This window comes from Erinaceus europaeus, chromosome 7, assembly GCF_950295315.1.
Source record: "Erinaceus europaeus chromosome 7, mEriEur2.1, whole genome shotgun sequence".
Lineage (NCBI taxonomy): Eukaryota > Metazoa > Chordata > Mammalia > Eulipotyphla > Erinaceidae > Erinaceus > Erinaceus europaeus.
Window position 1 is genome coordinate 85,721,168 of NC_080168.1, and position 27,530 is coordinate 85,748,697.

Consider the following 27,530-nt stretch of genomic DNA (forward strand, 5'->3'; position numbering starts at 1 on the left):
AGTATCTGATAGTTTGTGGTCTAACATCAAGTCCTTGATCCACTTGGAATTTACTTTTGTATTTGATGAAATACAGTGGTTCAGTTTCATTCTTGTGCATGTTTCAACCCATTTTTTCCAACACCATTTGTTGAAGAGACTCTGCTTTCCCCATTGAATAGTCTGGGCATGTTTGTCAAAGATTAGATGTCCATAGGTGTGAGGGCTTACTTCTGGGCTCTCAATTCTATTCCACTGGTCAGTGTGTCTATTCATGTTCCAGTACCAAGCAGTTTTGATGACAATGACCCTATAATACAATTTGAGATCTGAGAGTGTGATGCCTCCAGTTCTGTTCTTTCTTCTCAAGATTGTTTTGGCAATTCTGGGTCTTTTCTAGTTTCAGATACACATTTGCAGTATTTGTTCGCTTCTCTTAAAAACTGTGGTTGGGATCTTGTGGGGATAGCACCAAATTTGTAGATGGCTCTGGGTAGTATACTCATTTTGGTGATGTTAATTCTTCCAACCCATGAACATGGAATATCTTTCCACTTATTTGTGTCTTTTTCAAATTCCTTGAGTAGTGACTCATAATTTTCAGTATACAAGTCTTTCACTTCTTTGGTTAGTTTTATTCCTAGATATTTTATTGTTTTAGTTGCTATAGTAAAAGGAATTGATTTCTGGATTTCAACTTCTTCTAACTTAGTGTTTGTATAGAGGAATGCCACTGATTTTTGAATGTTAATTGTGTAGCCTGACACCTTACTGTATTGCCAGATGATTTCCAAAAGTTTGTTGCTGGATTCCTTAGGTCTTTCTATGTATACTATCATGTCATCTGCAAATAGGGTGAGTTTGACTTCTTCTCTGCCTTTAATTCCTTGCTCCTGCCTGTTTGCTCTGGCAAGAACTTCCAACACTATGCTGAATAGTAATGGTGATAGTGGGCATCCCTGTCTAGTACCTGATCTGAGGAGAAATGCTTTCAGTTTTACACCATTGAGTATGATGTTGGCTGTAGGTTTGCTATATACAGACTCCAATATCTTCAGGAATTTTCCATCTATTCCCATTTTTTGTAGTGTTTTGATGATAAAGGGATGTTGTATTTTGTGAAAGGTTTTGTCTGCATCTATTGATATGACCACGTGTTTTTGGTCTTGCTTTTGTTGATGTGGTGGATCACATTGATTGATTTAGGTATATTAAATCAACCTTGCATTCTAGGGATAAGTACCAGTGGGTTATGATGAACACTCTTTTTAATAGACTACTGTATCCAGTTGGCTAGAATTTTGTTCAATATTTTAGCATCTATGTTCATCAGAGATATTGGTCTGCAGTTTTCTTTTTTGTTGTGTCCCTGTCTGCTTTTGGTATCAAAGTGATATTGGCTTCATAGAAACTGGAAGGGAGTATTCCGGGGTCTTCAATCCTCTGAAAGACTTTTTAAAGCAGAGGTATTAGTTCTTCTTTGAAGGTTTGTAGAATTCATTTGTAAAACCATCTGGTCCAAGAGTTTTATTCTTGGGAAGGTTTTTGATAACTGTTTCAATTGCATTGGCTGTGATGGTCCTGTTCATGTTATCTAGTTCCTCTTTACTTAATTTTGGAAGTTTGTAGGTATGTAGGAAATCATCCATTTCTTCCAGGTTCTCTAGCTTGGTGGCATATAGTTGTTCATAGAAGTCTCACATGATATGCTGAATTCCTCAGGTGTCTGTTATGATATCTCTACTTTCATTTATGATCTTATTTATTTGGGTCTTCTCCCTTTTTTGTTTTATGAGTCTGGCTAAAGGTTTGTCGATTTTGTTGACTGTTTTGAAGAACCAACATTTACTTTTGTTGATCTTTTGTATGGTATTCTTATTTTCAATGTTAGTGATTTCATCCCTAACAGTGATTTCTGTCCTTCTGGTTGCTTTAGGGTTCCTTTGTTCTTCTTCTTGTAGGTCTTTTAGATGTGCAATTGGGCTGTTTATTTGTCCTTTTTATTGTTTCCTAATGTGTGCTTGTATGGCTTTGAACTTCCCTCTCAGTACTGCCTTAGCTGTGTCCCAAATATTTTCATAGCTGGTGTCTTCATTTTCATTGAACTCTCAAAACATTTTGATTTCTTCCTTTATTTCCTCTTTGACTCAGTAGTTGTTAAGTAATGTACTGTTGAGCTTCTACATTTTGGGACTATTACTAATCTTTTGTTGATTGTTAAGTGTTAGTGTGTTAGTTTAATTCCACTGTGGTCTGAGAAGATGCTTGGGATGATTTTATTGCTCTTGAATTTGCTGATGCTCTCTTTGTGGCCTAACATATGGTCTATCCTTGAGAATGACCCATGTGGACTTGAGTGGAATGTGTATTCCAGTTTCTTTGGATGAATGACTGTAAAAATGTCTAATACTTCTAGTTTATATATCTCCTCATTTAGCTCCCTCATATCTTTATTGATTTTCTGCATGGATGATCTGTCAGGTTGAGAGAATGAGGTGTTGAATTCCCCTATTATGAGTGTGTTGATGTTAATATATTGCTGTAGCTCTTTCAGTAGATGTTTGATGTATTTAGATGGCTTCTCATTGGGTGCATGGATGTTAATAATTGTTAAGTCCTCTTGATTGACTGATCCACTGAGCACTAAGTATTGTCTATCCCTATCTTTTCAAATTTTATTTATTTTAAAATCTATCATGTCAGATATGAGAGTAGCTGTTACTGCCCCTTTTTGTGGTTCATTAGCTTGTATGATAGTTTTCCATCCTTTCACTTGAGTCTGTGTTTGTCTTGTTGAGTTAGATGTGTTTCCTGTAGACAGCATATTGTTGGGTTGTATTTTCTCATCCATCTTCCTACTCTGTGTCTTCCAATAGATGAATTCAGTCCATTGACATTTATTGATATCTACAATGAAAGATATTTTAATGCCATTCTTGTAGATTTTTAGAGTGTTCTGATATATGGCATACTTACGGTGGTCTGACTGTTTATAGAAGACCTTTCAGAACTTCTTTCAGGGCAGGATTGGTGATAGTTGATTCTTTCAACTGTTGCTTGTCTGAGAAGGTTTTTATGCCTCTATCTAGTCTGAATGACAGTCTAGCAGGATACAGTAGTCGTGGTTGAAAGCCTTTCTCATTGAGTACTCGATAGATATCTTGCTATTCTCTTTGGGCCTGTAGTGTTTGTGTGGATAAGTCTGCTGCTAATCTTATGGGTTTTCCTCTGTAGGTGACTCTTTGTTTTTCTCTTGCAGCCTTCAGGATCCTTTCTTTATCCTTATTCCTTTCCTTTCTAAATATGATGTTTCTTGGTGTCTTTAAGTCTGTGTTAATTCTATTTGGGACCCTCTGGGTCTTGAATCTTTATGTCTTTAATGTTGTCTAGACTAGAGAAGTTCTCAGCTATTATGTCCTGAAGAATGCTTTCTTCCTCTCCCTCTCTTTCTTCCTCTGGTAAGTCAATAATGCATATATTATTTCTTTTGAAGTCATCCCATAGGTCCCTATTGTTGTTTTCAGAATGTCTTAATCTCTGTTTGAGATCTCTTACTTCTTTTTTAGTTATCTCTAATTTGTCCTGGATCTTGCTAATTCTGTCTTCAGCCTCATTTATTCTTTTCTCTCTACCCTCGACTGTTTTCTGGAGTTCATCTATTTTGTTACCCTATTCTCATACTGTTTTAGTTTGTTCAACTAGTTGTGTTCTTAGCTCAGCTATTTTAGCTTTCAGCTCTCTAACAACTTTGAGATAATTAGTGTTTTGTTCCAGAGTCTCATTTGTTGTTTCTGCTTTTCTGATGACAATTCTTTCAAACTCTTTACTCACTCCTGTGATTATTTCCTTAACTAGTGTTTGGATGTTGACCTCATTATTTTGTGCTTCACACTTTGGGGGGCTTCTAGCTGGACTCTTGTCCTGGTTCGTTTCTCCAATATTTTTTCTTGTTGGTTTAACCATTTTATATATTATGTATAATTTATATATTATGAGGTCCCTCTCTCAGTACTTTTCAAATTACTCATCACTCTTACCTTGATTGCTTGTGTCTAAGTAAGGTAATTAAAGGGTTCACAGTTGTGGAAGTTAACAGTTGTTTCAACAGTATTTTAATCCCTGATTTGGAGCTCAGTGGTTTAAAAGCTTCTTTTGTCCTTTTTCTTCCCTGTTGGCAATGGGAAGCTGAGGGCTTTTAAACTATTAGTAGTCTTCTTAGCTTAATCACTGACTCCTGACCAAGAGATAAAGCAGGGTGGGACAGAGATAATCCAGTGGTTATGCAAAGAGACTCTCACAGCCCCACCACAAGGCCATGGAGGTATTGATCATCTCTTGAGTTTCTTGGTTAGTTCTCTGTCCCCTGGTGTGAGCACAGAGCCTCCTTGCTGCTGCTCCAGATTTTGAGAGCAGTAGCAATGGAGACTCACATTTGCATTTGGTTAGTCTTAGGGTGAGTCCTCTCCTCCCTTCAGTCTTTTTACTGGTGAAACAGACTGAGGTGGTGTCTCAGCTAGTAAACTGCCACACACTCCTCTCTGTCCAGGAGCCACACGTGTTTGCACTCACTGGTGATTTGGTGGGTTCCTGAAGTTGTTCTTGTCCTGTCTTGTTGCGGTCCTAGGTGGTCTCCTTTGATATTCCTTGTGTTCAAATTCTTAGTTAGGCTTTTAAGTTCTCTTAAGTCAGCCTTAGTTTATTTATCCAGTTTCATATTATGGCCCCATATGATATGTATTCCAAGGGCAACCAAAGTATCTCTAAAGAAAATAGGGGATTTTAAGTCAATTACAAGCAGAGAGACAGAAGACATAGAAACAAAAATCATTTAAAAATATGCCTTACTAGAAAGTAAAGAAAAATCTATATTGTTGGGACCTGCTTGGCCTTGATCTAGGCCCAGCAGACACTCCCTAAGCCTGGCTGAGGGTCACTAACCTCCTCAGAGTGACACAGCACTTCCTGTGAGCCATGCCTGAATTCACCTCTGCCCTCCAACTGATGATGTGTAAAGAACATAGGCCCCATCATGGTGATGCCACCTCACACCACCTCTAGCGTCATCTCACCCTATCCTTCCATCCATGCCTCCCCCCCTGCCTATAAAGAATGGCCTTTTGCTCAGTAAAGCGAGTCACTGCCTTAACAAAACTCAGGACTTGGTGTCTTTTCTTTTCTCAAGTCCTTGACACGCTCCCTCCCACTCAGCCCCAAAAGGGGTGGTCCAGATCTCCCTCCTTGCAACTACCTGTCGGGGAGAACCCGACACTATATATTTTTACTTATTAGATTGGCAATAATGTAATATTCAGTATTGTAAAGTTGTAGAAAAACAAGCACTCTCCATGGACAAGAAAAATAATAAAAATTATGCAGAATTTAATTAGATGATAAAAAAATAAGTAGACTGAAATTGATGTGATGTTAGCTGAATCTAGTACTACAAAGTAGAAGGGAAAGAGCACTCAATCAATACTAGAAAAAAAAAACAAAACACTTGAAAACAATATCTAGTCCAGGTAATCCAAACAATGTATAAACTTAAAGATTTTATTTTCCCCCTTAAGGAGATCATCCTCTCTTCTAAAAACTCTGACAATTGTGAGCTTTCTCCTTTTATTTGGCCTCAAAAATCATCACAATGAGAGTTATCAATGCAATTATTAAGTGTATCCAGTTAGGGGACAAATGTTCTTTCAAGTTAGTTAAGGAAAGATGAAGTTAATAGTTGAATAACTTGAGAGACTCAGAGTATTAGGAAAAATCCCTCTGAAAGCTTAGATGTTGCTTGAGTGCTCCATAAGCCTAAAATAGAAACAACTAGGGATTGATTCATCTAAGCACTTGAGCATCCAACAGAGAAATCAATCGATGAGATGAGAGTACAGAGGACACTATTTCCTAGCAAGGACAGCACTATCATAGAGACTCACAACTGACTATAGCTGTAATAGAAGCAGGGACATCATTTGCTCATTTTCCCCATTTTCCAGTTCTAGTTTCCCTCTCCCTCTACCTCTCTCTCTCCCTCTCCCCCCCTCCCATTAAAGTCAAGGTGGTAATATTTTGATTGTAGACCCTAACACATAACTTTTAGACTTTTCACTCCTAGGTGGCTTGGTTCTCCAGTCTTGTGTGCTTTTTTCAATTTCCTGCAATCTACAGGTCTCACCTTTACAACAACTTCATCTAATTTAAAATTTAACATTATCATCTGCCTAAGGTTTGCATCACTTGCAATAAATTGCCATATTACTTTCTAAAAGAATTATATATCTCATTTAATTTTAATTTTTTATATTTATTTATTTTCCCTTTCATGCCCTTGTTTTTTATTGTTGTTGTAGTTACTAATGTTATTGATGCCGTCGTTGTTAGATAGGACAGAGAGAAATTGAGAGAAGAGGGGAAGACAGAGGGGGAGAGAAAGATAGATACCTGCAGACCTGCTTCACCACCTGTGAAGTGTCTCCCCTGCAGGTGGGGAGCTGGGGGGCTTGAACCAGGATCCTTAAGCAGGTCCTTGTGCTTTGCACCATATGCACTTAACCCAGCTTCCTTATTTAATTTTTAAAAGATTTATTTTATTTTTACATATGAGAAACAGTTTCATGTGAGAGAGAAAGTGGGAGAGAGGAAAGAGGGAGGGAGAGGGAGGGAGAGAGGGAGGGAGAGGGAGAGAGAGGAGCCAGAGGTCATCCTACAGATGGGGAGTAGGGGCTCAAACCCTGGTCCTTGCTCATGGTAATGTGTGCTCAACTTGGTGTACCACTACTTGGTCCCCCTTTGCACAGTATCTTAATGAAATATAATTTAAAACTAGATTCATACAAGAATTCATATTTCCAGCTTCTCTTAAAAATGGGTGTGTTTGGGCCTGGTGGTAGGTCTAGACGCATGCTACAGTTCAAGCTCCACGTCTCCAGTGGGAAAGCTCCACACGTGGTGAAGCAGGGCTGTATGTATCTCTTTCCCTATCTCCTACCTTCCTGCGCCTCTAGCCTAGATAAATAAATTATAGGTGTGCTTTTTAAACCACTGTCCTTTAATTTCCACAAGAAAGTTATTTGAAACAAGAGTTTTTCCCCTTTAGGTAGATCTCACTTTTTTTTTTTTTTTGATGTTCCACAAACTATGTTACTTTCTCCTCTCCACAGATATCGAGGTCAAATGTCAGTTGCTATTCATAATCAAGCACACTTTTTTTCTAACAGTTGGAAAATAATAGGTTTTGGAGGGTCTCCAACAAGTAGGAAAAAAAAAGAGGGATAGCATCGTAGTCACTTGCCTGTTCCTATATTTGGGCCTAATTTACCTTGATTGGCTTCTGTTGACATTTGCTTTTGAGACATTTGATGTAACTCCTTTAACAGGCCCACCCACAATGAGTCAGTTGACTAGAAAAAGACAAAGTTGAAAACAAAATTCAGAAGAAAATGCAGTCATTAAGGAGAGGCAGGAGAGTCATTTTATCTAGAGCAAAATACGAATGTCTATTTTTAATACTTAAGACCACCCCCTGGAGAAATAACAAAAATGGGGAGTGGGAAGTGTGGCAGAAATACAGAAGGTAGGGGAGTGTACTGTGTGTGCATGCAAGCAGAGCCCCTAGACAGACGCACAAAGTCATTCTGGAGCCAAGCCTTAACGGGTGAGAGGGATTTTTCTTGGCAGAGATTTTCATTACTTCATGATGAAGTCTGGGAGTAAATATCGGAGCTTTGACTTGCTCTTTTTTGTTTCAGTTCCCTACTCTTCTCCTTCCCCACACCCCACCTCCAACAGTAACCATTACTATTTTCCACACTTCTACCCTCCTGCAGAACCATCAGGATAACATTAGATATATGCCCGACAACCTCCTGGCAGACATACCCAATGCGATTCTCCCAACAGAGTTGCTTCTAGTAGGATTTGGGAGGGGTGGGGTGGTGGAGGGAGGTGGGTGACACGAGGGGGGGGGTGTTCCTCTGGGAGGTGGTGGCTCCAGTCTTATAGTTGGGTGCTGACACTGTTTTACGTGCTATGTGACTTTGAACAGTCTCTGAATCTCTGCTTCTTCATCCATACAGAGTTGATAGAAATGATCCCACATTTTCTGTCTCACAGGGCCGTAATGGATGTTTATGGCCCAGGAAGTTAAGCACAGAACTTAACCTGCAGAGGTTCTGGATTCCTTTCCAGAATATTCTGAAGTAATGCTTCTCTCTCTCATAAAAATATTTTTTGAAAGAATATTTGAAAATATATTTAGTTCTTGTGTTATTCTGAAAATTGTCCAGCATAAATATGGACACTCAAGTACTAAAATGTCTTTTTAGTGAATGTTTTCAGTGGGCTGAGGGGATACCATAATTGTTATGCAAAAAGACTTTTATGCCTATGCTCTTGAGGTCCCAGGTTCAGTCCTTGACACCACTATAAGCCACAGCTGAGCAATACTCTGGTTAAAAAAGGAATACTAGTATTCAGAATTTTTGAGTTTAAGGTAATGTATAGGACCTTCGTAGATAGTATAGCTTCAAATATGAATAGACATGGGCCCTAGGTCAGATCAGTGGGGTTTACAGTTAATGGTATTTATATACTTTTCCCACATTAAGGAGATTCTCTCTGCCCTTATCCAGCTTTATAATTCTATCCTCAACTCTGACACCTTTTTCCCAATCAATACTCCTAGCCAACCTGCATGTTAGCTGTTGGGCACAGGCAAAAAATGAGTAGTCATGGGCCCCTTGGAATATACCTAAGATAAACTTTCTAGCTCCTTCCAACATAAACACCCTAAACCTCTTCTGGTATACTTTTATTTTTAGGTTCCTGATTATTAAACAATTTGTCCTGCTTTATATATTAATGCTTTTTAGCCACCAAGTTGCAGATGAGGCCATGACACCAACCTGACTTCCCTGGGCAGATTACCTCACCAATGTGTCTTGGAACCTCACCTCCCCAGAGCCCTGCCCCACTAGGGAAAGATAGAAACCAGCTGGGGGTATGGATCAACCTGTTAACACCCATGTCCAGCAGAGAAGCAGTTACAGAAGCCAGACCTTCCACTTTCTGCACCACATAATGATGTTGGGTCCATATTCCCAGAGGGATAAAGAATAGGAAAGTTATCAGGGGAGGGGATGGAATATGGAGTTCTGGTGGTGGGAGTTGTGTGGAATTGTACCCCTCTTACCCTTAGGTCCTTAGATCATTATTAAATAAATTTAAAAGGAAATAAAGAAAGAGAGGAAGAAAGAAAGAAAGAAATGGGAGAAGTGTTGGGCTGAGTTTGAAAATGTTTAGGACCTTAGATGATGATCAGCCCTTTGTCTCTCTACTGAAAAAGCAAAACAAATCTTTTTCACGCTGTATTTAGATGAAAATCATTACAGTCTGGCATTCTAAATGCAAACTTCAAACCTTTTATTATCTCCAGGGTGTACTTTGTATCCTTTACCTGAAACATGTGATGTCTTGGTTTATGTTCAGTGAAGGCCTGTTCAAATTCCACCTCTTTTTTTCTGTCACGTGGACTCAGAGTTGTCTTATTTAGAACTACTTGTTTTAGCTGACTAAGGCTGTATCTCTGAAGTATAAGAATAACAATGATATATACTAGGGAAAGATAGAATATACTAGGGAAAGATAGAAACTGGCTTGGGGTACTGATCGACCTGCCAGCACCCATGTCCTGTGGAAAAGCAACTACAGAAGCCAGACCTTCTACCTTCTGTACCCCATGATGATCCTGGGTCCATACTCTCAGAGGGATAAAGAGCAGGAAAGCTTCCAGTGGAGGGGATGTGATACAGAACTCTGGTGGTGGGAATTGTATGAAATTGTACCCCTCTTATCCTACAATCTTGTCAGTCATTATTAAATCACTAATAAAAAAATATTTAAAAGAAAGAAAACAGTGATGGGCAAATTAAAAAAAAAAAAAAAGAAGATAGTACAGCTTCTCTCTGCATACTCTTTGCCTAGTTTCTATTTCCCCTAATACTTTCATCTAACATTACTGTGGTGCATTTGTCACAAGTAAGGAACCAGCCTTGGCACTTTACTGCTAACTAAACCTCAGACTTTATTTGGATTTTATCAGTTTTTCCTAACATCACCCCTTTTCAGTTTAGAATCCCTTACAGGATACCACATTTATTCCTCATGTTTCATTAGTCTCCTGTGACCTGTGACTGCTTCTCAGTCTTTTCTTCCTTTGTAAAACAAAACAAAACATTGATTGATTCATTTTATGAGGGAGAAGCCAGAGTAATGCTCTGGCATATTTGGTGTGGGGGATCAAACCTGGGAGGTCAGGTGTAAAAGCCTTGTGTTCTGTCAGCTGAGCCTTCACCCCAGTTGCTTCCCTTGTTTTTGTTTTTTTTTTTCCTCTCTCTCCTTTCTTTTCTTCCCTTCTCCTCTAGCTTTCCTTCCCCCTCCTCCTCCTCTTCCCGCTTGACCTCCCTGACCCCCCCTCCCCTCCAGACTACTACTCAGCTCTGACTTATGGTGCTGGGGGTTGAACCTGAGGTCTTTAGTACCTCAGGCACTGAAGTCTTTCTGCATAACCATTATGTTTCTCCCCAGTCCTTGGGAAGTTTTGAGGAGCTCTCCCTGGGAATCTGGGTTGGTCTGTTGTGGTTAGACTGGAGCTATGGGTTTGGGGAAAGAATGCCACAGAGGTGCTTTCATCACATATCAGGGTTCCTAGTTCCCACACATCATTGGTAATGCCCACCTGGATCACCTGGTTTGAATGTTGTCTGTCAGATTTAGTCACTGTAAAGTTTCTCTTTTTCCTTCCCATACTCTAAACTGTGTGAGTTACCCTCAAGAGAGTGAAAAGAGAATATTCTCAACTTGGTGTGCAACTGTGTGTTGTATATGGTTTGAAGTTATTCTATACAGAAACCTTTTTATTTATTTTTAAATCAGCCAAGTAACCAACCAATCAATTAATCAGTAAGAGAGAGACAGAGAGAGAGAGAGAGACTACAGCACCCGGAAGCTTCCTTCAGTGCTTTGGGGGCTGGATTTGAACCTGGCTGTTGCACGTGACAAAGTAGCACTCTGTCCAAGTGAGCTATTTCTCCAGCCTAGGAAATTTTTTATCTTATGAACTCTCAAATAACAGGAGAAAGACTGGTGTGAGGTTACTTTTTCATTCCCTGTTTACTAAAATTTCTGGAAACACTACTAAAATTAGACTTTCAGTCAATTGGAAAAGGATGAAGAGTCACTAAAGACCTAAAAACGGATGCACAAACTAGAAAATAAACCTCTTCCTGCCTGAAAATGTGTAATTGGTTCATTCACATCAAGTGCCAGTTTCTTGTAGCAAACTATACCCCTGGATGGTCAGCAGATGGCGATATTAAGTCATTACCTTGTGGCTTCCAACTTAAAATAATTGCCTTGCTACTACACTTGGTAGAGGCTGAAGAAACAGGATTTTAATTCCGTCCTGGAAGGATATTTTAACATATTAATAATTCAAATGACACTTATTTGGTTTCTAAACACTGACTAATATAATATGGTGTCTGGAGGGATGCAGTGTGGAGTCTGACTTGATTATAGGAAGGAAAATAAGAGCTCCAGTAGTGCAACCGGTTAGCGTGTGGTACTTGCACATGAAGGAAAATAAACTCCTAGAATCTAGATTTTGAGGGCTTCATCAGCAGATTTCTTCAGTTCCTTCAGAGTGGAACTCCTGTTTCTACCATTTCGCTGGTGTTCAGTTTTCACAAATCTATGGCAATGAAGTGTCAAACATTATTTTCACTGGACAATGTTTATGGATTCCCCTGTTTTTTTTTATTACAATATACTAACAATGCATCAAATTTGGGACACATTTTAATGCTTGAATTTATATGAAAGAAATTGGTCAGAATTTGTCTTCTCTTTTAAAAGGAATTGAGGGGTTCCAGGAGGAGGCTCACGAGTCAGGTGCATACCTTAACCATACACAAGAACCCAAGTTTGAATCTGCAGGGGGCAAAGTTTCACAAATGATGGAGAAGTGGAGTGGTGCTGCAGTGTTTCTCCTCCTTTTTGTGTCTCTTTCTTCCTCTCTGTCCAAATTTTTCATATATTGCCTCAAGAAAGTGATACTGAAATTGAGGGACTGGGATAAAATAAAAGAAGTCGATGTATTTTAATTAAGTTTTTATTTTACAGTTTAATAATGAAATCTGATGTGAGCCAGTTAGCACAGGATAAAGGCACAGATCCAAAGTCCTATATCCAGAGGGGGATAAAATAATTGAGTTGAGGGAAGAGGAGATTATCATAGTGCTTTCAGCAATAATTATCCCAAGAGAATCAACCATAGTGAGACAAAAAAAAAGGAAAGCTAAGATGCTCAAACAATACGGAGAAACAGGGGCCGTGTGGTGGTGCACCTGGTTAAGCATAGCATTTAGTTGCACAAGGACCCAGGTTCAAGGCCCTGGTCCCCACCGTACATAAGGACCCAAGTTTGAATCTGCAGGGGACAAAGTTTCACAAATGATGGAGAAGTGGAGTGGGGAAAGCCTTACAAGTGGTGGAGCAGGGCTGTGGGTGTTTCTTTCTTCCTCTTTCCCTCTCTGCCTCTCCCTCTCTCACACACAAATTCTCTCTATATCTAATAAGTGAATGAATAAATAAATAAATAACTCTTGTTTCAAAAAAGAAAATTATAAAAAAAAAAAAAATGTACAACATAGAGAAACAGACTTTAGCTTCATGGGCAGCCTGGGACAGAAATGCTGAAAAAAATAAAATAAAATAAGGTTACAGAAAGTAACAATTCTGGAAGAGAGACCTATGCAGTTGTGAAGAAGGCAATGAGGTAACAGTTGTGTGAAATTTCTCAGGGCAGACAAGGGCTCTTGGGCTTGGAGACTAGTGTTCCTCTTTTAGGTGGAGTATGCTGTTGCTTAAAGGAAACCTCACTCTCCCATCCCACCTCCAGACCTGTGGGGAGCCATGGGTTCAAAGCGGGACCCTTGCTTAGGTCCTTGCGCTTTGTCTACTACGTGTGCTTGACCGGGTGCACTAACCACACACCCCCGAAATGTTATTTTTAAGGGGGCCTCAGAGATCTCAGTATGACTGATTATGAATTTAATGTCAGCATGTGCCACCCATCATGGGGTGATCTTGCTTGCTTTTGAGGTACAAGAAAAATGGTGTTTTATCACTTGGGAGTTCACATGACAGCCCCAGGGTCAAACAGACTCTGCTTTTCATAAGAAAAGACTAGAGTTTCCTCAAGTAATTTTTCAAGTAAATTTGTAGGTAGTTCAAATTACTTGAGGAGAGATTTGGGCAAACAAATGTCAATAGAAAATAAAAAAAACACCCTTCAATATATCATACTGAATCTTTTCAATTTGAACTTTTTTTTTTTTCCCTACCAGAGCACTGCTCAATTCTGGTTTATGGTGGTGCTGGGGATTGAACCTGGGACTTAGGAGCTTCAGGCATGAGAGTCTTTTTGCATATCTCTTTGCATATGCTATCTTCCCTGCAGAATCGTTTCATTCTTATCACTCTGTAAAGCATTGCTTGTTCAATTTTGTAGTAAAATTTAAAAAAAAAATTTATTTATTTATTCCCTATTGTCCTTGTTTCATTGTTGTAGTCATTATTATTGTTGTTGTTGGATAGGACAGAGAGAAATGGAGAGAGGAGGGGAAGACAGAGAGGGGGAGAGAAAGACCTGCTTCACCGCTTGTGAAGCGACTCCACTATAGGTGGGGAGCCGGGGGGTCGAACCAGGGTCCTTATGCAGGTCCTTGAGCTTTGCGCCACCTGTGTTTAACCTGCTGCGCTACTGCCCAACTCCTGTAAAAATTTTTAAATATGCTTACTGAGGAGCAGTTGATATGATTAGATTAGTGTATTTCTTACTATGTAAGGATTTTGAGTATTAACATTTAAATTTTTGCTCTTGGAGATGTTTCAAAAATATATTGTTTAATTTAGTGCCCTTAAGTAAATGTGTGTGTGTGTGTCTTTTACCTCCTACTTATCTAATTAATAAGAGAGGTGCTTCTAAATAGTACAAGATAGATAACTGGACACACAACCCCTAGTGCAGAGACACAATTACAACAATTTATTACTCATATATCTTCAGCCTGGGGAATGCCCCTGGTACATTATGCACAGTCACACTTGGATTGCAACTGGGAATAAAGTGAGCCAACAGGGCTCTTGGAGACAGTCTTGACAGCAACAAGAATGTAAAGTGCTCTCTTGGTTCCACAGGAAGATGTAACTGACTTGTTCCCATAACTTTGTGAGTTGGTAGGAGATAAAGGAGACTGCAGACCAGGCAGTTGATGTGACAGTAAGGAACTGGCTGGTTGGGTGGGCTTTCTCTCTGAGTGTGGAGCTTTTCTCTGTTGAGAGTAATGGAAACTAGGAGATAAACCTTTGGGGCCCTGCCAAGTTTAAAAACATCAAGGCAAGGCAGCTCGAGAAAGCTCATGTCTTAGAATATGAGTACCTACTTAGGTGCCTAGCAAAGGATCAGGCAACTCTTGAAGTTGTTGTGCATACACAGCCAAATAATCAGAGCATACTGAATAGAAATTCAGGGAAGGACGGGCTGCTGGAGATGGCTGGGAAAGACTCCATCTCAAACATCAATTATTAGGACAAGGGTAGATAGTATAATAGTTATGCAAAGAGACTCTCATGCCTGAGGCTTCGAAGTCCCAGGTTTAAGCCCCCCCCCATCCTAAGCCAGAGATGATCAGTGTTCTGGTGAAAGAGAGAGAGAGAGAGAGAGAGAGAGAGAGAGAGAGAGAGAGAGAAAGAAAGAAAACCATTAATTATTACACTGTACTTGTACTGTCACTATAAAAACTGCAATAGATGGTTTGGGATCAAGACTGGTATCATGGTTTATCATCTTCTTGTATAGACTGAATGCCCCTTTATTAGCTAGGCCTTCCATGTTAACATGAGATGGCATTATTAGACATACGTAGTAGTGACTGATTCATGAGATTCATATTTTCCCCATCCCTCACAAGGCATGGGTCATACCCCATATGTGTGCGGCTTCAAAGGGGGGGAAGCTACAGCTATGCTGTTTATCTCATTCTTCCCAGAAATAAAGTGAAACAGATGCAACAGAAACAGAACAGCTGTCCTGTCTTCTTTCTCTTTCACTCATTCTTTCCCTTTCTCTTGTCTTCCTTCCCTCCCATGTCTTTGTCCCCTCTCTGCTTCCCCTTCTTTTATGCCTTCTCCTAATGTTGACTTGCTGACTTAGTTGATGTCCTACTTTCTGCTCTTAGACCTATTTACATTCTTGTATCTATTTTTTATATCACTTTGGCTAAGTTCTTTTAGCTTTTAACACATAGAGACATTGACCTTTCAAAGATGCAACCAGCTAAATAGCAGTCTCTTTTCATCAACTCATTCACCAGAGTGGGCCAGTCAACCAAGCACAGCATTCACAATACTATCTTTGGTACTTTGACTCATGGATAACTGAAAAATTAGTTCTTCTCTTTTCTCTTTGACTCCATTAGTATAGGCCTAATGTATTTTGAACATATTGGTCACAAAGTAATATTTTATCCAAGCCCAAACTTGGAAGAAATCTAGATGTCCAATAATAAATGAGTTGTGATATATATATACACAATGGAATACTACTCACATTTTAAGAATGATGAAGCACCTTCTTTGCCTCATCTTGAGTGGAGCTTAAAGGAATCATATTAAGTGAGATAACCCAAAAAAGAGAGGAATGAAAATGGGATGATTTCACTCATAAGCAGAACTTAAGAAACAAGAACAGAAAGGGGAAACACAGAGTAAAACTTGAACTTATTTGGTGTAATACACCAAAGCAAGGGACTCTGGGAAAGAACGACTGGGAAATAAGTGGGTGAGTGTTCTGCAGATAGCTATCATGGTGAAGTAAGAAATTGTACCCATGTATCAACAACTATACTGTAAACCATTAACCTCCCAATAGAAATACATTTTACTAATGTTGACACATGCTGAAATTAAATTCATAAACAGTCATAGTGGGATCTCTGGGGCCCCCTTAAAATAACATTTCGGGGGCGTGCGGCTGCACACCTGGTTAAGCACACATAGTAGACAAAGCACTAGGATCCGAGGAAGGATCTGTAGGTGTCTGTCTTTTCGCTCCCCATCATCCCTTCCTCTCTCAATTTTTCTCTGTCCTATCCAACAAGAATGACAACAAAAAGAAAAAAATGTGGCCCCCAGGAGCAGTACATTCATGGTGCAGGCATGGAGCCCCAGCAATAACCCTGGAGGCAAAATAAATAAATTAATTAAATAAGATAACATTTATATTCTCCATCTACAATCTGAAAAACTTGAGGGGGGAAAAGTGGTAGAGATAGATTATTATCCTATGATTATTACTAATAAAGGTGAAAGTGGTAGTGAGAGACTAGTGAAACTTCTAAGTCATGCCCAGTACTTGGCAGGTCTGTCAACACTTACCAGATCAGTAATACACCTGAGGACATGTCTCCTGAAATAATGAGAACACTCTTGCTCTGTAAAAGACTAATCCATAGAGGAGAGCAAAGCTATGCAAGCTTATGACAAGGGTGAGGGTGTTCTCAATTTTCTTGGGTGCTCAGATGAGTAGGAAGAAAAATGAGGTGTATTTAAGGAAGATTCCTCTGTCAGAGACTTACAAAAGAAGTTGTTTTTTTTTTCTTTTGGCTACCATTTCACAATGTCTGTAATATGAAATTACTTACTTTGGGAAACTTAGTGCTTATTAGATCTTTAGTATTTGTTATAGCATCACATTGAGTGCTTTCATTTGTCTGATCACTTTATTATTATCTTTGATCTTTGCCATGTATCTTATTTGTGTGGTGGGAAAGAGGAATTTAAGATTTTAACATACAGTGGAAGCAAATCTTTGATAAGTCTTGCAGAAGTTATGACTGGTTAGGAGCAAATGTTAATATTCACCAATATTTTTATCTCCTTTAATAGAAGTCATCATACTTTCTACATACTCCGGGAAGATAAAAAAAGAAAAACCTCCTCAGAAAATGTAGTCTTAACACTAAAAACGTTTGAGATGAATTTTTGTCACAGGAAGAAAAAAATTAAAAATTGTCAAGTATAAAAACATGACAAAGATTCAACATTAAACATAATTATGTACTGCTTTAAAATGCATCATAGGCCATGTAGCTAACAGATATATAATATATTACAGGCATTTTCCATTTTGATAGTTTAATGTGAAGTATTTTCTATGTTAAATGTGATTTAGCACTTCATATTTTTTCTCCTTATGAATAAGTTATCGGTTTAAAATTTGTATGCTGCTTTAATTCATAAAAGAATAATACATAAAAATTATGTGGCATTTCAAATTTCCAAAGTAATTTGCAAACTTTCAATGAATAATGCAGAAAGTACCCTTGAGAGTGGACCATAGGCTATATACCCCTTATTTCCATCACAGTGCCTGGGAAACAACGGCTTTTCATATCATTGTGTTCAGAAATTGTATATTAGCTAGACATACACAATTTCTACAGGATATAGGGTCTTAAGTCTATCAAACGCATGAAAGAAAGTGCATAGAAATAGGCAACTCTATTTTAAAAGAATGTTGGCATAGCTATGGTAAGCCTGTGTATGAAGAGGAGAGATTAAGAATGTTAGTAACAAGACACAATCTCACTCAGAGACTACTTGAAATAGAGGCTGGGAAACCTGATGGGCTGCATATCCCATGAGATATTTTTTCCATATATATGTCTATCTTAATATATATATTAAGATTGACAGAATGGAGAAAAAACCACAGGACTATGCATCTCAATTTGTCATAAGTAGAAATACATGAAAGGAAAGGGTTGTTTAGAAATAAGGGAAGGGGAAATAGCTCTCAAAAGGACATAGAGACATAACCCCCCCTTTTTTCATTTTATTCAATAGGACAGAGAATAATTGGGAAAGGAGTGGAATATAGAGGGTGAGAAAGACAGATGAACACCATTAGACCTGCTGCAGATGGGGAGCAGGGGCTCAAACCCAGTTCCTTGCACAGGTCTTTGCTGTTAGTACTATGGGCACTTAACCAGGTCTGCTATCGCCTGGCCCCTAATCTTAAATTCTAAATTTCTTTCTTTCTTTCTTTCTTTCTTTCTTTCTTTCTTTCTTTCTTTCTTTCTTTCTTTCTTTCTCTTTCTTTTTAAATATTTATTTATTTATTTTCCCTCTTGTTGCCTTTGTTGTTTTATTGTTGTAGTTATTATTATTGTCATTGTTGTTGGATAGGGCAAAGAAAAATGGAGAGAGGAGGGGAAGACAGAGAGGGGGACGAAAGACAGACACCTGCAGACCTGCTTCACCACTTGTGAAGCGACTTCCCCTGCAGGTGGGGAGCCGGGGGCTCGAACCGAGATCCTTATGCTGGTCCTTGTGCTTCACACCACATGCGCTTAACCCGCTGCACTCCACCGGACTCCCTTCTTTTTTTTGTAACTGAGTAAATTACATGACATATTCCTCACTTTATTATAAAACAGGCTTGGCTTTGTGTTGTATGATTTTACCCGACTGTAGGCTACTGTGAGTATTTAGGACAGACTAAAACAGATTAACATTTGATATTGGGTAGGTTAGCTGCATCTTAATCATAAGTTTTATTTTATTATCTTTTAATAGTGGTTACAAGATTGTAAGATTACAGGGTATAGTTCTATATCACAGCCAGCACAAAGTTCTGTGCCTTCATCCTCCCAATAATAGCACCAGACTTCTCACAAAATCTTAGCAACAGTTTGTTTGTTTTTCTGTGATTTTTTTTTGCAAGTTCATGTGTTTCCGTTTTCTAGATTCCACATTTGAGTGAAACTACCTGTTCATTTATTTTGCTTAGTCACCTTTAGTTCCTCTATTCTTTTTATTTTTATTAGTGATTTAATAATAATTAACAAGATTATGGGATAAGAGGGATACAATTCCACACAATTCCTACAAGCAGAGTTTCATATCCCCTCCCCTCCATTGAAAGGTTCCCTATTCTTTATCCCTCTGGGAGTATGGACCAAAGATCTTTATGGGGTGCAGAAGGTGGGAGGTCTGGTTTCTGTAATTGCTTCTCTGTTGGACACGGGTGTTGACAGGTCGATCCATACCCCTAGCCAGTTTCTATGTTTCCGTAGTGGGGTAGGGCTCTGGGTAAGTGACATTCCAGGACACATTGGGGAGGTCATCTGCCCAGGAGGTCAGGTTGGTGTCCTGATAGCGTCTGCAACTTGGTGGCTGAAAAGCAGTAAGATATAAAGCAGGACAAATTGTTTAACAATCAGGAACGTTGGGCGGTCGTGCAGCAGGTTAAGCGCATGTGGTGCAAAGCACAAGGACCTGCTTAAGGATCCCGGTTTGAGCCCCTGGCTCCCCACCTGCAGGGGAGTCGCTTAACAAGCGGTGAAGCAGGTCTACAGGTGTCTCTCTTTCTGTCCCCCTCTCTGTCTTCCCCTCCTCTCTCCATTTTTCTCTGTCCTATCCAACAATGATGACATCAATAACAACAACAAAAAAACAATAAGGGCAACAAAAGGGAATAAATAAATATTTTTTTAAAAAGCTGCATTTAAAAAAAAATAATCAAGAACCTAAAGGTCAGAACAGAGTAGCTGAGATTTGGGGTCTTCATGTTGGAAGTTGCTAGGAAGTCTATTTTAGGTATATTTCAAGGGTCCCATGACTTTACTAATTTTTGCCTGAGCCTCAGCTAACATGCAGTGCTCCTCTACTCTTAACCTTAAACCCTGTGCATTGCTCCTATATTGAAAATCATGATAACAGTTTTTTCAGCTAGGTTATTTCTTAGCATGCCAGATAGCTCAAGAAAGCTAGATTATTTCAGCTAGGCATTTCTTGGGTTATCTGATAGCATTTCTTGGGTTATCTGATAAATGACATAACCTGTAAGGAACTGGTGATTTCACAGCAGCATCAGTTCAAGACAACATCTCTTCTCTGGCCCCATTCTGAGAGTCTCTTCTGTTATCTATGCTTATTTTTCTGTATCCTGCACCTTCCTGCATCCCTCTTGTTGGTGTCTATTTGAGGGGAAGCTCTGTGTTAGGCCATTTGATAAAGTTGAGAAATGCTGTCTTTAGTTTCTCAAAGTAACACTTGAAAGGGATCAACTCATGAACTGTTTTCATAACCGCTCCTATTTCTACTGCCACATTTTAATGAGTGCCCATCTTCTCTACTAATATGCATAATCAACAGTGAAGGCCTTCCACTGCCACACTTAACTGGAGAATTAATTCTCCCTGGCACTCTTCTGTCCTTGCTTTGCTCTGCTTACTGTCTACCTGCTCTGTGTCTAGTCTGCATCACTATGGAGCTGGCTCCTGGAGTAGGTTGAATAGTCCAACAGCTATGTATTTATTACTAACAACAGAGACTTACATAGCTGAGGGTTATTGGTTTCACTCAAGAGATGTCTAAGAATAATACAATAGCTGAACAGTGCAGTGGATAACTATCCAGATGCACAAAAAATTCAGTTCTGGAAAATGAAGTATTAAATGGCATCAGCTATGTGACAACTTCTGCCTGAGAAGTAATTTAAAGATCTGTTGAAAGTACAAATTTAATGCAAAAGTTTTAGAGATATAATAATTTGGTCTATAAAGTTAGATATGCTAGAACCTAAGGAGTAATTGAGAAGATCTTAGGAATACAATTACATGGTGGAATAAAAACAGAAATCTGGACACTTGGGTTCTGGGTTTACCTTTGAATAAGACACAGGAAAGATGCTGACCCTCTGCTTCCTCTTCTGGAAAATTATGTGCTTGACTGAAACTAGATAAGCCACAAACCTGTCTCAAAAATGACTATCTGCATAATCACGAGGCTAGAATTATTTATGTAACAAATATTGCAAAGACCATCTTTTCTTTTCTTTTTTATTTAATAAAGGATAAATTAACAAAACCATAGGGTAGGAGGGGTACAATTCCACACAATTCCCACCACCCAATCTCCATATCCCACCCCCTCCCCTGATAGCTTTCCCATTCTCTATCCCTCTGGGAGCATGGACCTAGGGTCATTGTGGGTTGCAGAAGGTAGAAGGTCTGGCTTCTGTAATTGCTTCCCCACTGAACATGGGCGTTGACTGGTTGGTCCATACTCCCAGTCTGCCTCTCTCTTTCCCTAGTAGGGTGTGTCTCTGGGGAAGCAGAGCTCCAGGACACATTGGTGGGGTCTTCAGTCCAGGGAAGCCTGGTCGGCATCCTGATGACATCTGGAACCTGGTGACTGAAAAGAGACTTAACATACAAAGCCAAACAATTTGTTGAGCAATCATGGACCCAAAGCTTGGAATAGTGGAGAGGGAGTGTTAGGGGGGTACTCACTGCAAACTCTAGTGTACTTCTGCTTTCAGGTATATATTTTGCAGTAGTTTATGGATACGTGTGAACATATGCTCTCTCTCACAGAAACTGGTGTATATCTAGGTTTTGGGACTTTGTTAGAAAGTGAACCACCTGAGATGGAATTAGAGTATACTATGAAAGGAAAGGTCTCACCCGAGTAATGAAGCTGAAGGGTTGTCATTCCACACGTGAAGTCTCTGGACACAGTCTGAAGTGAAGCATGTTGAGGTGGCAATCGTTGTGTTGGTTAGGTTGTGATCGGCACATGCAATATTATTTGATATGGATTGGGAGAAGCATACAGGAAAGTGGGCCCTATACAATGGTTCTAGGACTGGGGGAAGTAGGGGCTCTATAGTGGAGATGTGAGGTTCCTGCTGTCTTAGGGTTCAAAAAGACAATGGATAGTTAAAGTTATCATCACATTATTTGGTAATTGGGTTAACTTTGAAAAGTCCTTTTGTTAGGGTTTGCTGTACAGTTCCCACTATCTTGTATATAGCTGTGCTATTGGTTGCTTCTGATCTACTTGGTCTAGGCTTTTGAGAGAGTCTGCATATCAATTACACAGCCTATATATTAAAAAATTCAGTTTGTGTTTTGAAAAACTTCGAGACATACAATTAATTTTCCCCCTCGTATTAATTAACTAGTGATTTATATGACTACATTTTACTAGGAGTGTACATAAACACCATTCCCACCACCAAAAGACTGTGACCCATCCCTCCCACCCACTCCCACCCCCCACTGGCCCAGGAAGCTGCATGTCTACCCCTCACCACTGGGTTTTTACTTTGGTGCCCTACTTACAATTTGGTCAGCAGGCTTTTAGTTTCCCTTTCAGATCTTCTTAGTCAACTTCTGTTGATGAGTGGGATCATCCCATACTCATCTTTATCTTTCTGACTTAGCTCACTTAACATAATTCCTTCTAGCTCTGACCAAGATGGGTCAGAGAAGGTGGGTTCATTGTTCTTGATAGCTGCATAGTATTCCATTGTGTATATATACTACAGCTTTCTCAGCCACTCATCTGTTGTTGGAAAGACCATCTTTTCTAACCTTTTTTTTTTTTACGTAAGAGGTGATTTAGATTTAGAAAGGTCAGTGTCTTTGCAAATCCACCCACTCAATTAAGTATTAAATTTGAGTCCTAATACATAATATGCTATGACCTCACATGTGGTTGATATCTCAGGACTTAAAAAAAAATTCAGTACCTGCCATGATATTCTATTCATTTACCAGAATTGCCAATAGTATTTACTATTTAATAAAAACAGAGAGATTTTTATAAGTCTATTTTTTTGACTGACATGTTTCAAGCAAGTTACTTGACCTCTTTGTGTAGTAATAATTGCACCTTCATATTTTCTTCCTTTTTTTGTGGGCTAGGTAAAATAATCAAGAAAACTTGGCATAGTGACTGACTGACATGACCACCACAAGACCTTAATGTAGTCATCTATTGCAGTGTTTACAGCTTCTACACAAGCAGGGCAATGGCACATCCAGCAGAGTATAAATGTTACATGCACAAGGACTCAAGGTTCAAGCTCTGTCTGTATAAGAAAAAAACAAAAAGGGGAAGAAAAAAAAAAAAGGCTTCCTGGAGTGGTGGATCTGATATGCAAGCATTGAACCCTGACAATAACCTTGGTGGCAAATAACAATAACAACAAACTACTCCAAGCTTGAGAAAGCACTCTACACCAATTTCTCTAGTGGGTTGTATGAAGGTCGAGCATGAATCTCACTGTTATTATTTTGTCTCTATATTGTCATATCTTCTTCCTTAATGTTATATAGATTTGATGTCTCTGTACAATAATTAAGGGTGTGGAAAATAAGTAGGAGTCAAGCTAATCATTACTGTGGTGCTACTAAATTTAATAACTGGTGAGTTGTACAAGACGAATCATGATAACTCAGAGATTCTGGTCATGGACTGCAAGGGAACAGAAGAGTGCCATTTCATTAAAACGTGTTTTCTCAAACTTGTTTATTTGGAGTTCAGTAATCCCGGGTCTGTCTTATACACTGGCACATTGCAGGATATTTGGCAGCAATCATGTGATCTCCCCAGTAGATGCTAATAGTACCTCCCTGTGGGATAGTGAGAAGTAAAATAGTTCCAGACCTTGTCAAATATTCCCTGGGTTGGGTGTGTGGTACATACGGTCCCTGGAGAACCACTGTGATATAATCCACTATGTATATGCACCTTTTTCCTTCTGGGAAGCTCATCAGTTTTGTCATATTCTTAAGGTGCTCCATGACCTCAAAAGGGTTGGAACCACTTACTCATTCTTTCAAAGTAATAGTGAAAGAGCATACATCTCCAGCAGTAGGTGTGTGTGTGAGTTTGTGTATATGTGTGTGTGTGTTCTCTTGAGCTTGTGTGTTGGGGGGAGGGTCTGTACAGCGTTGTGGCTAAATAAAGTGGCACGATTTGCAAATTTACTATGAAATAAGCTACTTTCAACTTCTTTGACAAGGCACTCCAGAAATTACATCTAGGGAACAGCTACTTCACTAACTGCAACTCACAGATGGTGTGATTCTTAAAATACTATCTTCAGCAGACACTCCTCCAGTAGTCTAGCTCTGAATTTGGAAAGAACTAAGTGCTACTGACAATCCAGGATCAACCAACTAACCATCCAACCTCGTGTGTGTGTGTGGGTGTGTGTGTGTGTATGTGTGTGTGTGTAATCAGTTATCTTTCAGAAAAGAAAATCAATGGTTGTATAGATTGCAAAACTGATTGGACATAAACAGTGGGAAGAAAAAGAGGAGGCAGAAAAGTGAGGGGGAGAAGTAGAGAGGAGGGAGAGATCCAGAAAAAGGTTCCCAGGGGGGTTACTTCTTGGGAGAGGCTCTTTGTAAGGCTCCTGGCCTTCTCCCAGGAAGTTTTGTCCAGAAAAGTGGTTGGCAGAATAGCCTTAGGCCTTATTTCTTTATTTCCACCGGCTCTTTTCATCCCTTAAAACACACACACACACACACACACACACACACACACACACACACACACACACCCTCAGAGTTCAAAAGAGTCATAGATGCTCCTTCCTATCTCTCCATCTCTGTCTCTTGTAGGTACCAGGAAGCTGGAGTTTTAGTCCCAAATTCCAGCCCCAGAAAAGGTGAGCTGGGAACTAACCCCCAGGAGACCAGGAACTTTCTCCCTGACTTCTCAGTTGCTGCCACCCCCCGCAGTCTCCCGCGAGGGAGTTGCGAGGAGACGCCCTCTGGGCTAACCGTGCAAGCTGCCCCCTGGGGAAGGGTTCGGACCCGTGCGTGCAGCCGGGAGCGCTCCTTCCAGGCCCAGTGCTCCCGAGGTCCCCGCCGGCTGAGCTGCGCCCGCGGTCTGTGCGCTCCCGGGCCCGCCAGGCGCGAGGGGAGGGGAGGCGACGGGAGCGAGGAGGGCAGTGCCGCCGAGGGGGAGGCGCTGTGCGGTGCCTGCCCGAGGGAGATCTGCGCCTCCGAGTGCGCGCGAGCGAGCTGGCCGGGGCGCCCCGCGAGCCTCCACAGAGCTCCGCCCGGGCCCGACCGCGCCGCCGGGGACTCGCGGGCTGGGGGCGCCGCTGGGGGCTGCGCTCGGCGTCTTGTTGGACACGCCGCCGCCTCTGCCAAGTCCGGCCGGATCTCTGCGGCTGTTAGCAGTGTGACGAGCAGCAGGAGCGAAACCAAGAGAAGCAAAGAGAAGAGGACAATCTTTTTTTTTTTTTTTTTTTTTTTTTTTTTGGCCTTGGATGCTTCGCCCGGGCAAGACAGCAAGTTGCGTGCGCGCCCGGGGTCAGGAAAGGAGGTGGCCGCCGCCCGCCAGCCGTGTAAGTGGAGCGCCCTGCTGCCCCGCGCCTTCTAGCCCTGCCGGGAGCGCCCGAGTTGGGCTTCCCGGGAGGCGGACGTCCCGGGCAGAGCTGCGCGCCCCTGCGGGTGTCTGCCTCCGGGGGGCGCTCTAACCACCCCGCTCCCCTCCCTGTCTGCAGCCGGGAACCTGCCCCGCTTTCAGGATGGGGGTGGTGGTGGCTGTGGAATCCCTGTGTTTTCAGGCTCGGGGGTGAGTGAGTCCACAGGGGCGGGGGGATAGGGGTGGAGGAAGAGGGGCTTGGTGGGGACCTTCTGTCCTCCCATAACCCATCGTCCCAGGCCTTTGGGTCCAGACAGACCAACTTCAGCGGCTGACACTGACCGCTGTGGACAAGATTAGAAAAAGGCGAAAGTAGCGGAAGCTCTCCCGGAGCTGCTCACTGGGATGGAAATGGAGCGATGGGTGGAGTGGAAATGGTTGGCTGTGAGGGCTGGGGACCCCGCGAGGCGAAGGGAGGGGAGATTTACTGTGAATGCCCAGCACTGGAGCTGAGACTATAGGAGGCGTGAGCTCTGGGCTTCTGGACACATTTCTTTATGGAAAATGTGGGAAATAGTTCAAGATCTCTTTTTGAAAGGAAAGAGGAGGTGGGGACACTTGAATGACTGGGATTCCATGTAGAGCACTGGAAAGTGAACACTGCTTTTCAAGTTAGATGCTGAGAAATTAAGACCATTATTTCGGTAAGGGCGATGGCTGTAATGTTTTTATTTGTAAGCAGTGAATCAAGTTGTAGATAGGAAGGTAAGTCGTGATACAGAGATTTTCATTTATACTAGAAGAAGGTAGTTAAGAATAAAGAGAGTCTTCACTGGATGAATCCTGGGAGTGTCTAGCTTGTTCCATCTAATTTACCTGCTTGAACAGTCTATAATGTTTGCTGGGTTTATGATGCTCTGTAATTGTGACAATTAGCCCAATTATTTTGTTTGGATTCATACAGAGTTAATGCACCCACAGGGACCCAGAAAAGTTGCTACAAACTCTGAGCATGAATTTGAAAGCCGAATAAATAAACTATGACATGCTTCATTGTATTATAATATTAAGGATTATGTTGAATGACTGCAAAAATGCTGCATTATTTTTTGATATGAGTGTGTGAAATGAATTTCCAGGTCAGGCAAGTAGAAGTCCCACATTTCTTTATAGCTGTCAAGAGTTCATTTGTGAACATGTATGGGAAATAGAACAGGGAAAAGCTTTGAGCTGGCTTGACAAGACTTGAATTTTAGAGAACGTTCACAGAGAGAGTTTGTTCTTCCAACGTTTGATGTATTGAGGGAATATTATAGACCAACTGGTGTTCCTTATCATTTCTCTGAAAGCACTTAACTTACAATATTTCCTGTTGTTTTACCAGGGACCATCATCTTTACTACAGAGGATGAGAAGTTGACACTCAGTGAGACTGAAGATCCCTTCTGCTAAGAGACACTTCCCCCTTGCACAGCTGTGGATTTGCTGCCTGAGCTCTGTGCTTTCAGCCCTTCTTTCACTCTTGCAGAACAAACCCCAGGACAATTACTTCAGGTTCCTATTCCTGATCTGGTGAATGATGGCATCCAGTCTGACTTGTGCTGGGGTGATTTGGGCTTTGCTTTCATTTCTCTGTGCTGCCACATCTTGTGTGGGCTTCTTTATGCCCTACTGGCTCTGGGGGTCACAGCTGGGCAAGTCTGTGTCTTTTGGCACTTTCCGGAGGTGCTCATATCCTGTGCACGATGAGACCCGGCAGATGATGGTGATGGTGGAAGAATGTGGGCGCTACGCTTCTTTCCAGGGCATTCCCAGCACAGAGTGGAGGATCTGTACCATCATCACAGGCTTGGGCTGTGGCCTCCTGCTCCTGGTGGCACTCACTGCCCTAATGGGATGCTGTGTGTCCGAGCTCATCTCCAGGACAGTGGGAAGAGTGGCTGGAGGAATTCAGTTCCTGGGGGGTAAGTGATGCTAAACTTGAGTCATTCTCCAAATCCCAGAGCATCATTGAAAATTATGTTCCAGTTGTCTTTTGAGATTATTGTAACTGACACTTGGCATGCTTGGAGGAAGTAGACTTGGAATGACTTTGGGATTTTTATTGAAATTGCTTTATGATTTCAAGAACTCTTAATATTGCTGTACATCCTTGGGCAAAAATATGTCTACTTTATTAGCTTGTTAAGTGCCAGCTATGTGAACTTGCACCATCTAGGTTGTTTATAATGCCATAGGTGTGACAGTTTGGGTTT

The 27,530-nt window shown here is 40.8% G+C and overlaps 1 protein-coding gene across 7 annotated transcripts in view; it reads left to right on the top strand.

The window, feature by feature from the left end:
• Positions 1-27,530, top strand: part of LHFPL6 (LHFPL tetraspan subfamily member 6) — a 294,740-nt gene that overhangs the window by 7,259 nt on the left and 259,951 nt on the right. Inside the window, exons 1-2 of one of the 7 annotated variants that reach the window (XM_060194902.1) lie at positions 24,688-25,255; positions 26,660-27,239. In XM_060194902.1, coding sequence (XP_060050885.1) covers positions 26,852-27,239 — 388 coding nt within the window. In that variant the 5' untranslated portion in view covers positions 24,688-25,255; positions 26,660-26,851. Of the gene's footprint in view, positions 1-24,687; positions 25,256-25,335; positions 25,486-25,549; positions 25,802-25,853; positions 25,980-26,659; positions 27,240-27,530 lie in introns of those variants that run through there. The other 6 variants (XM_060194897.1, XM_007521580.3, XM_060194898.1 and 3 more) reach the window with 6 other exon arrangements.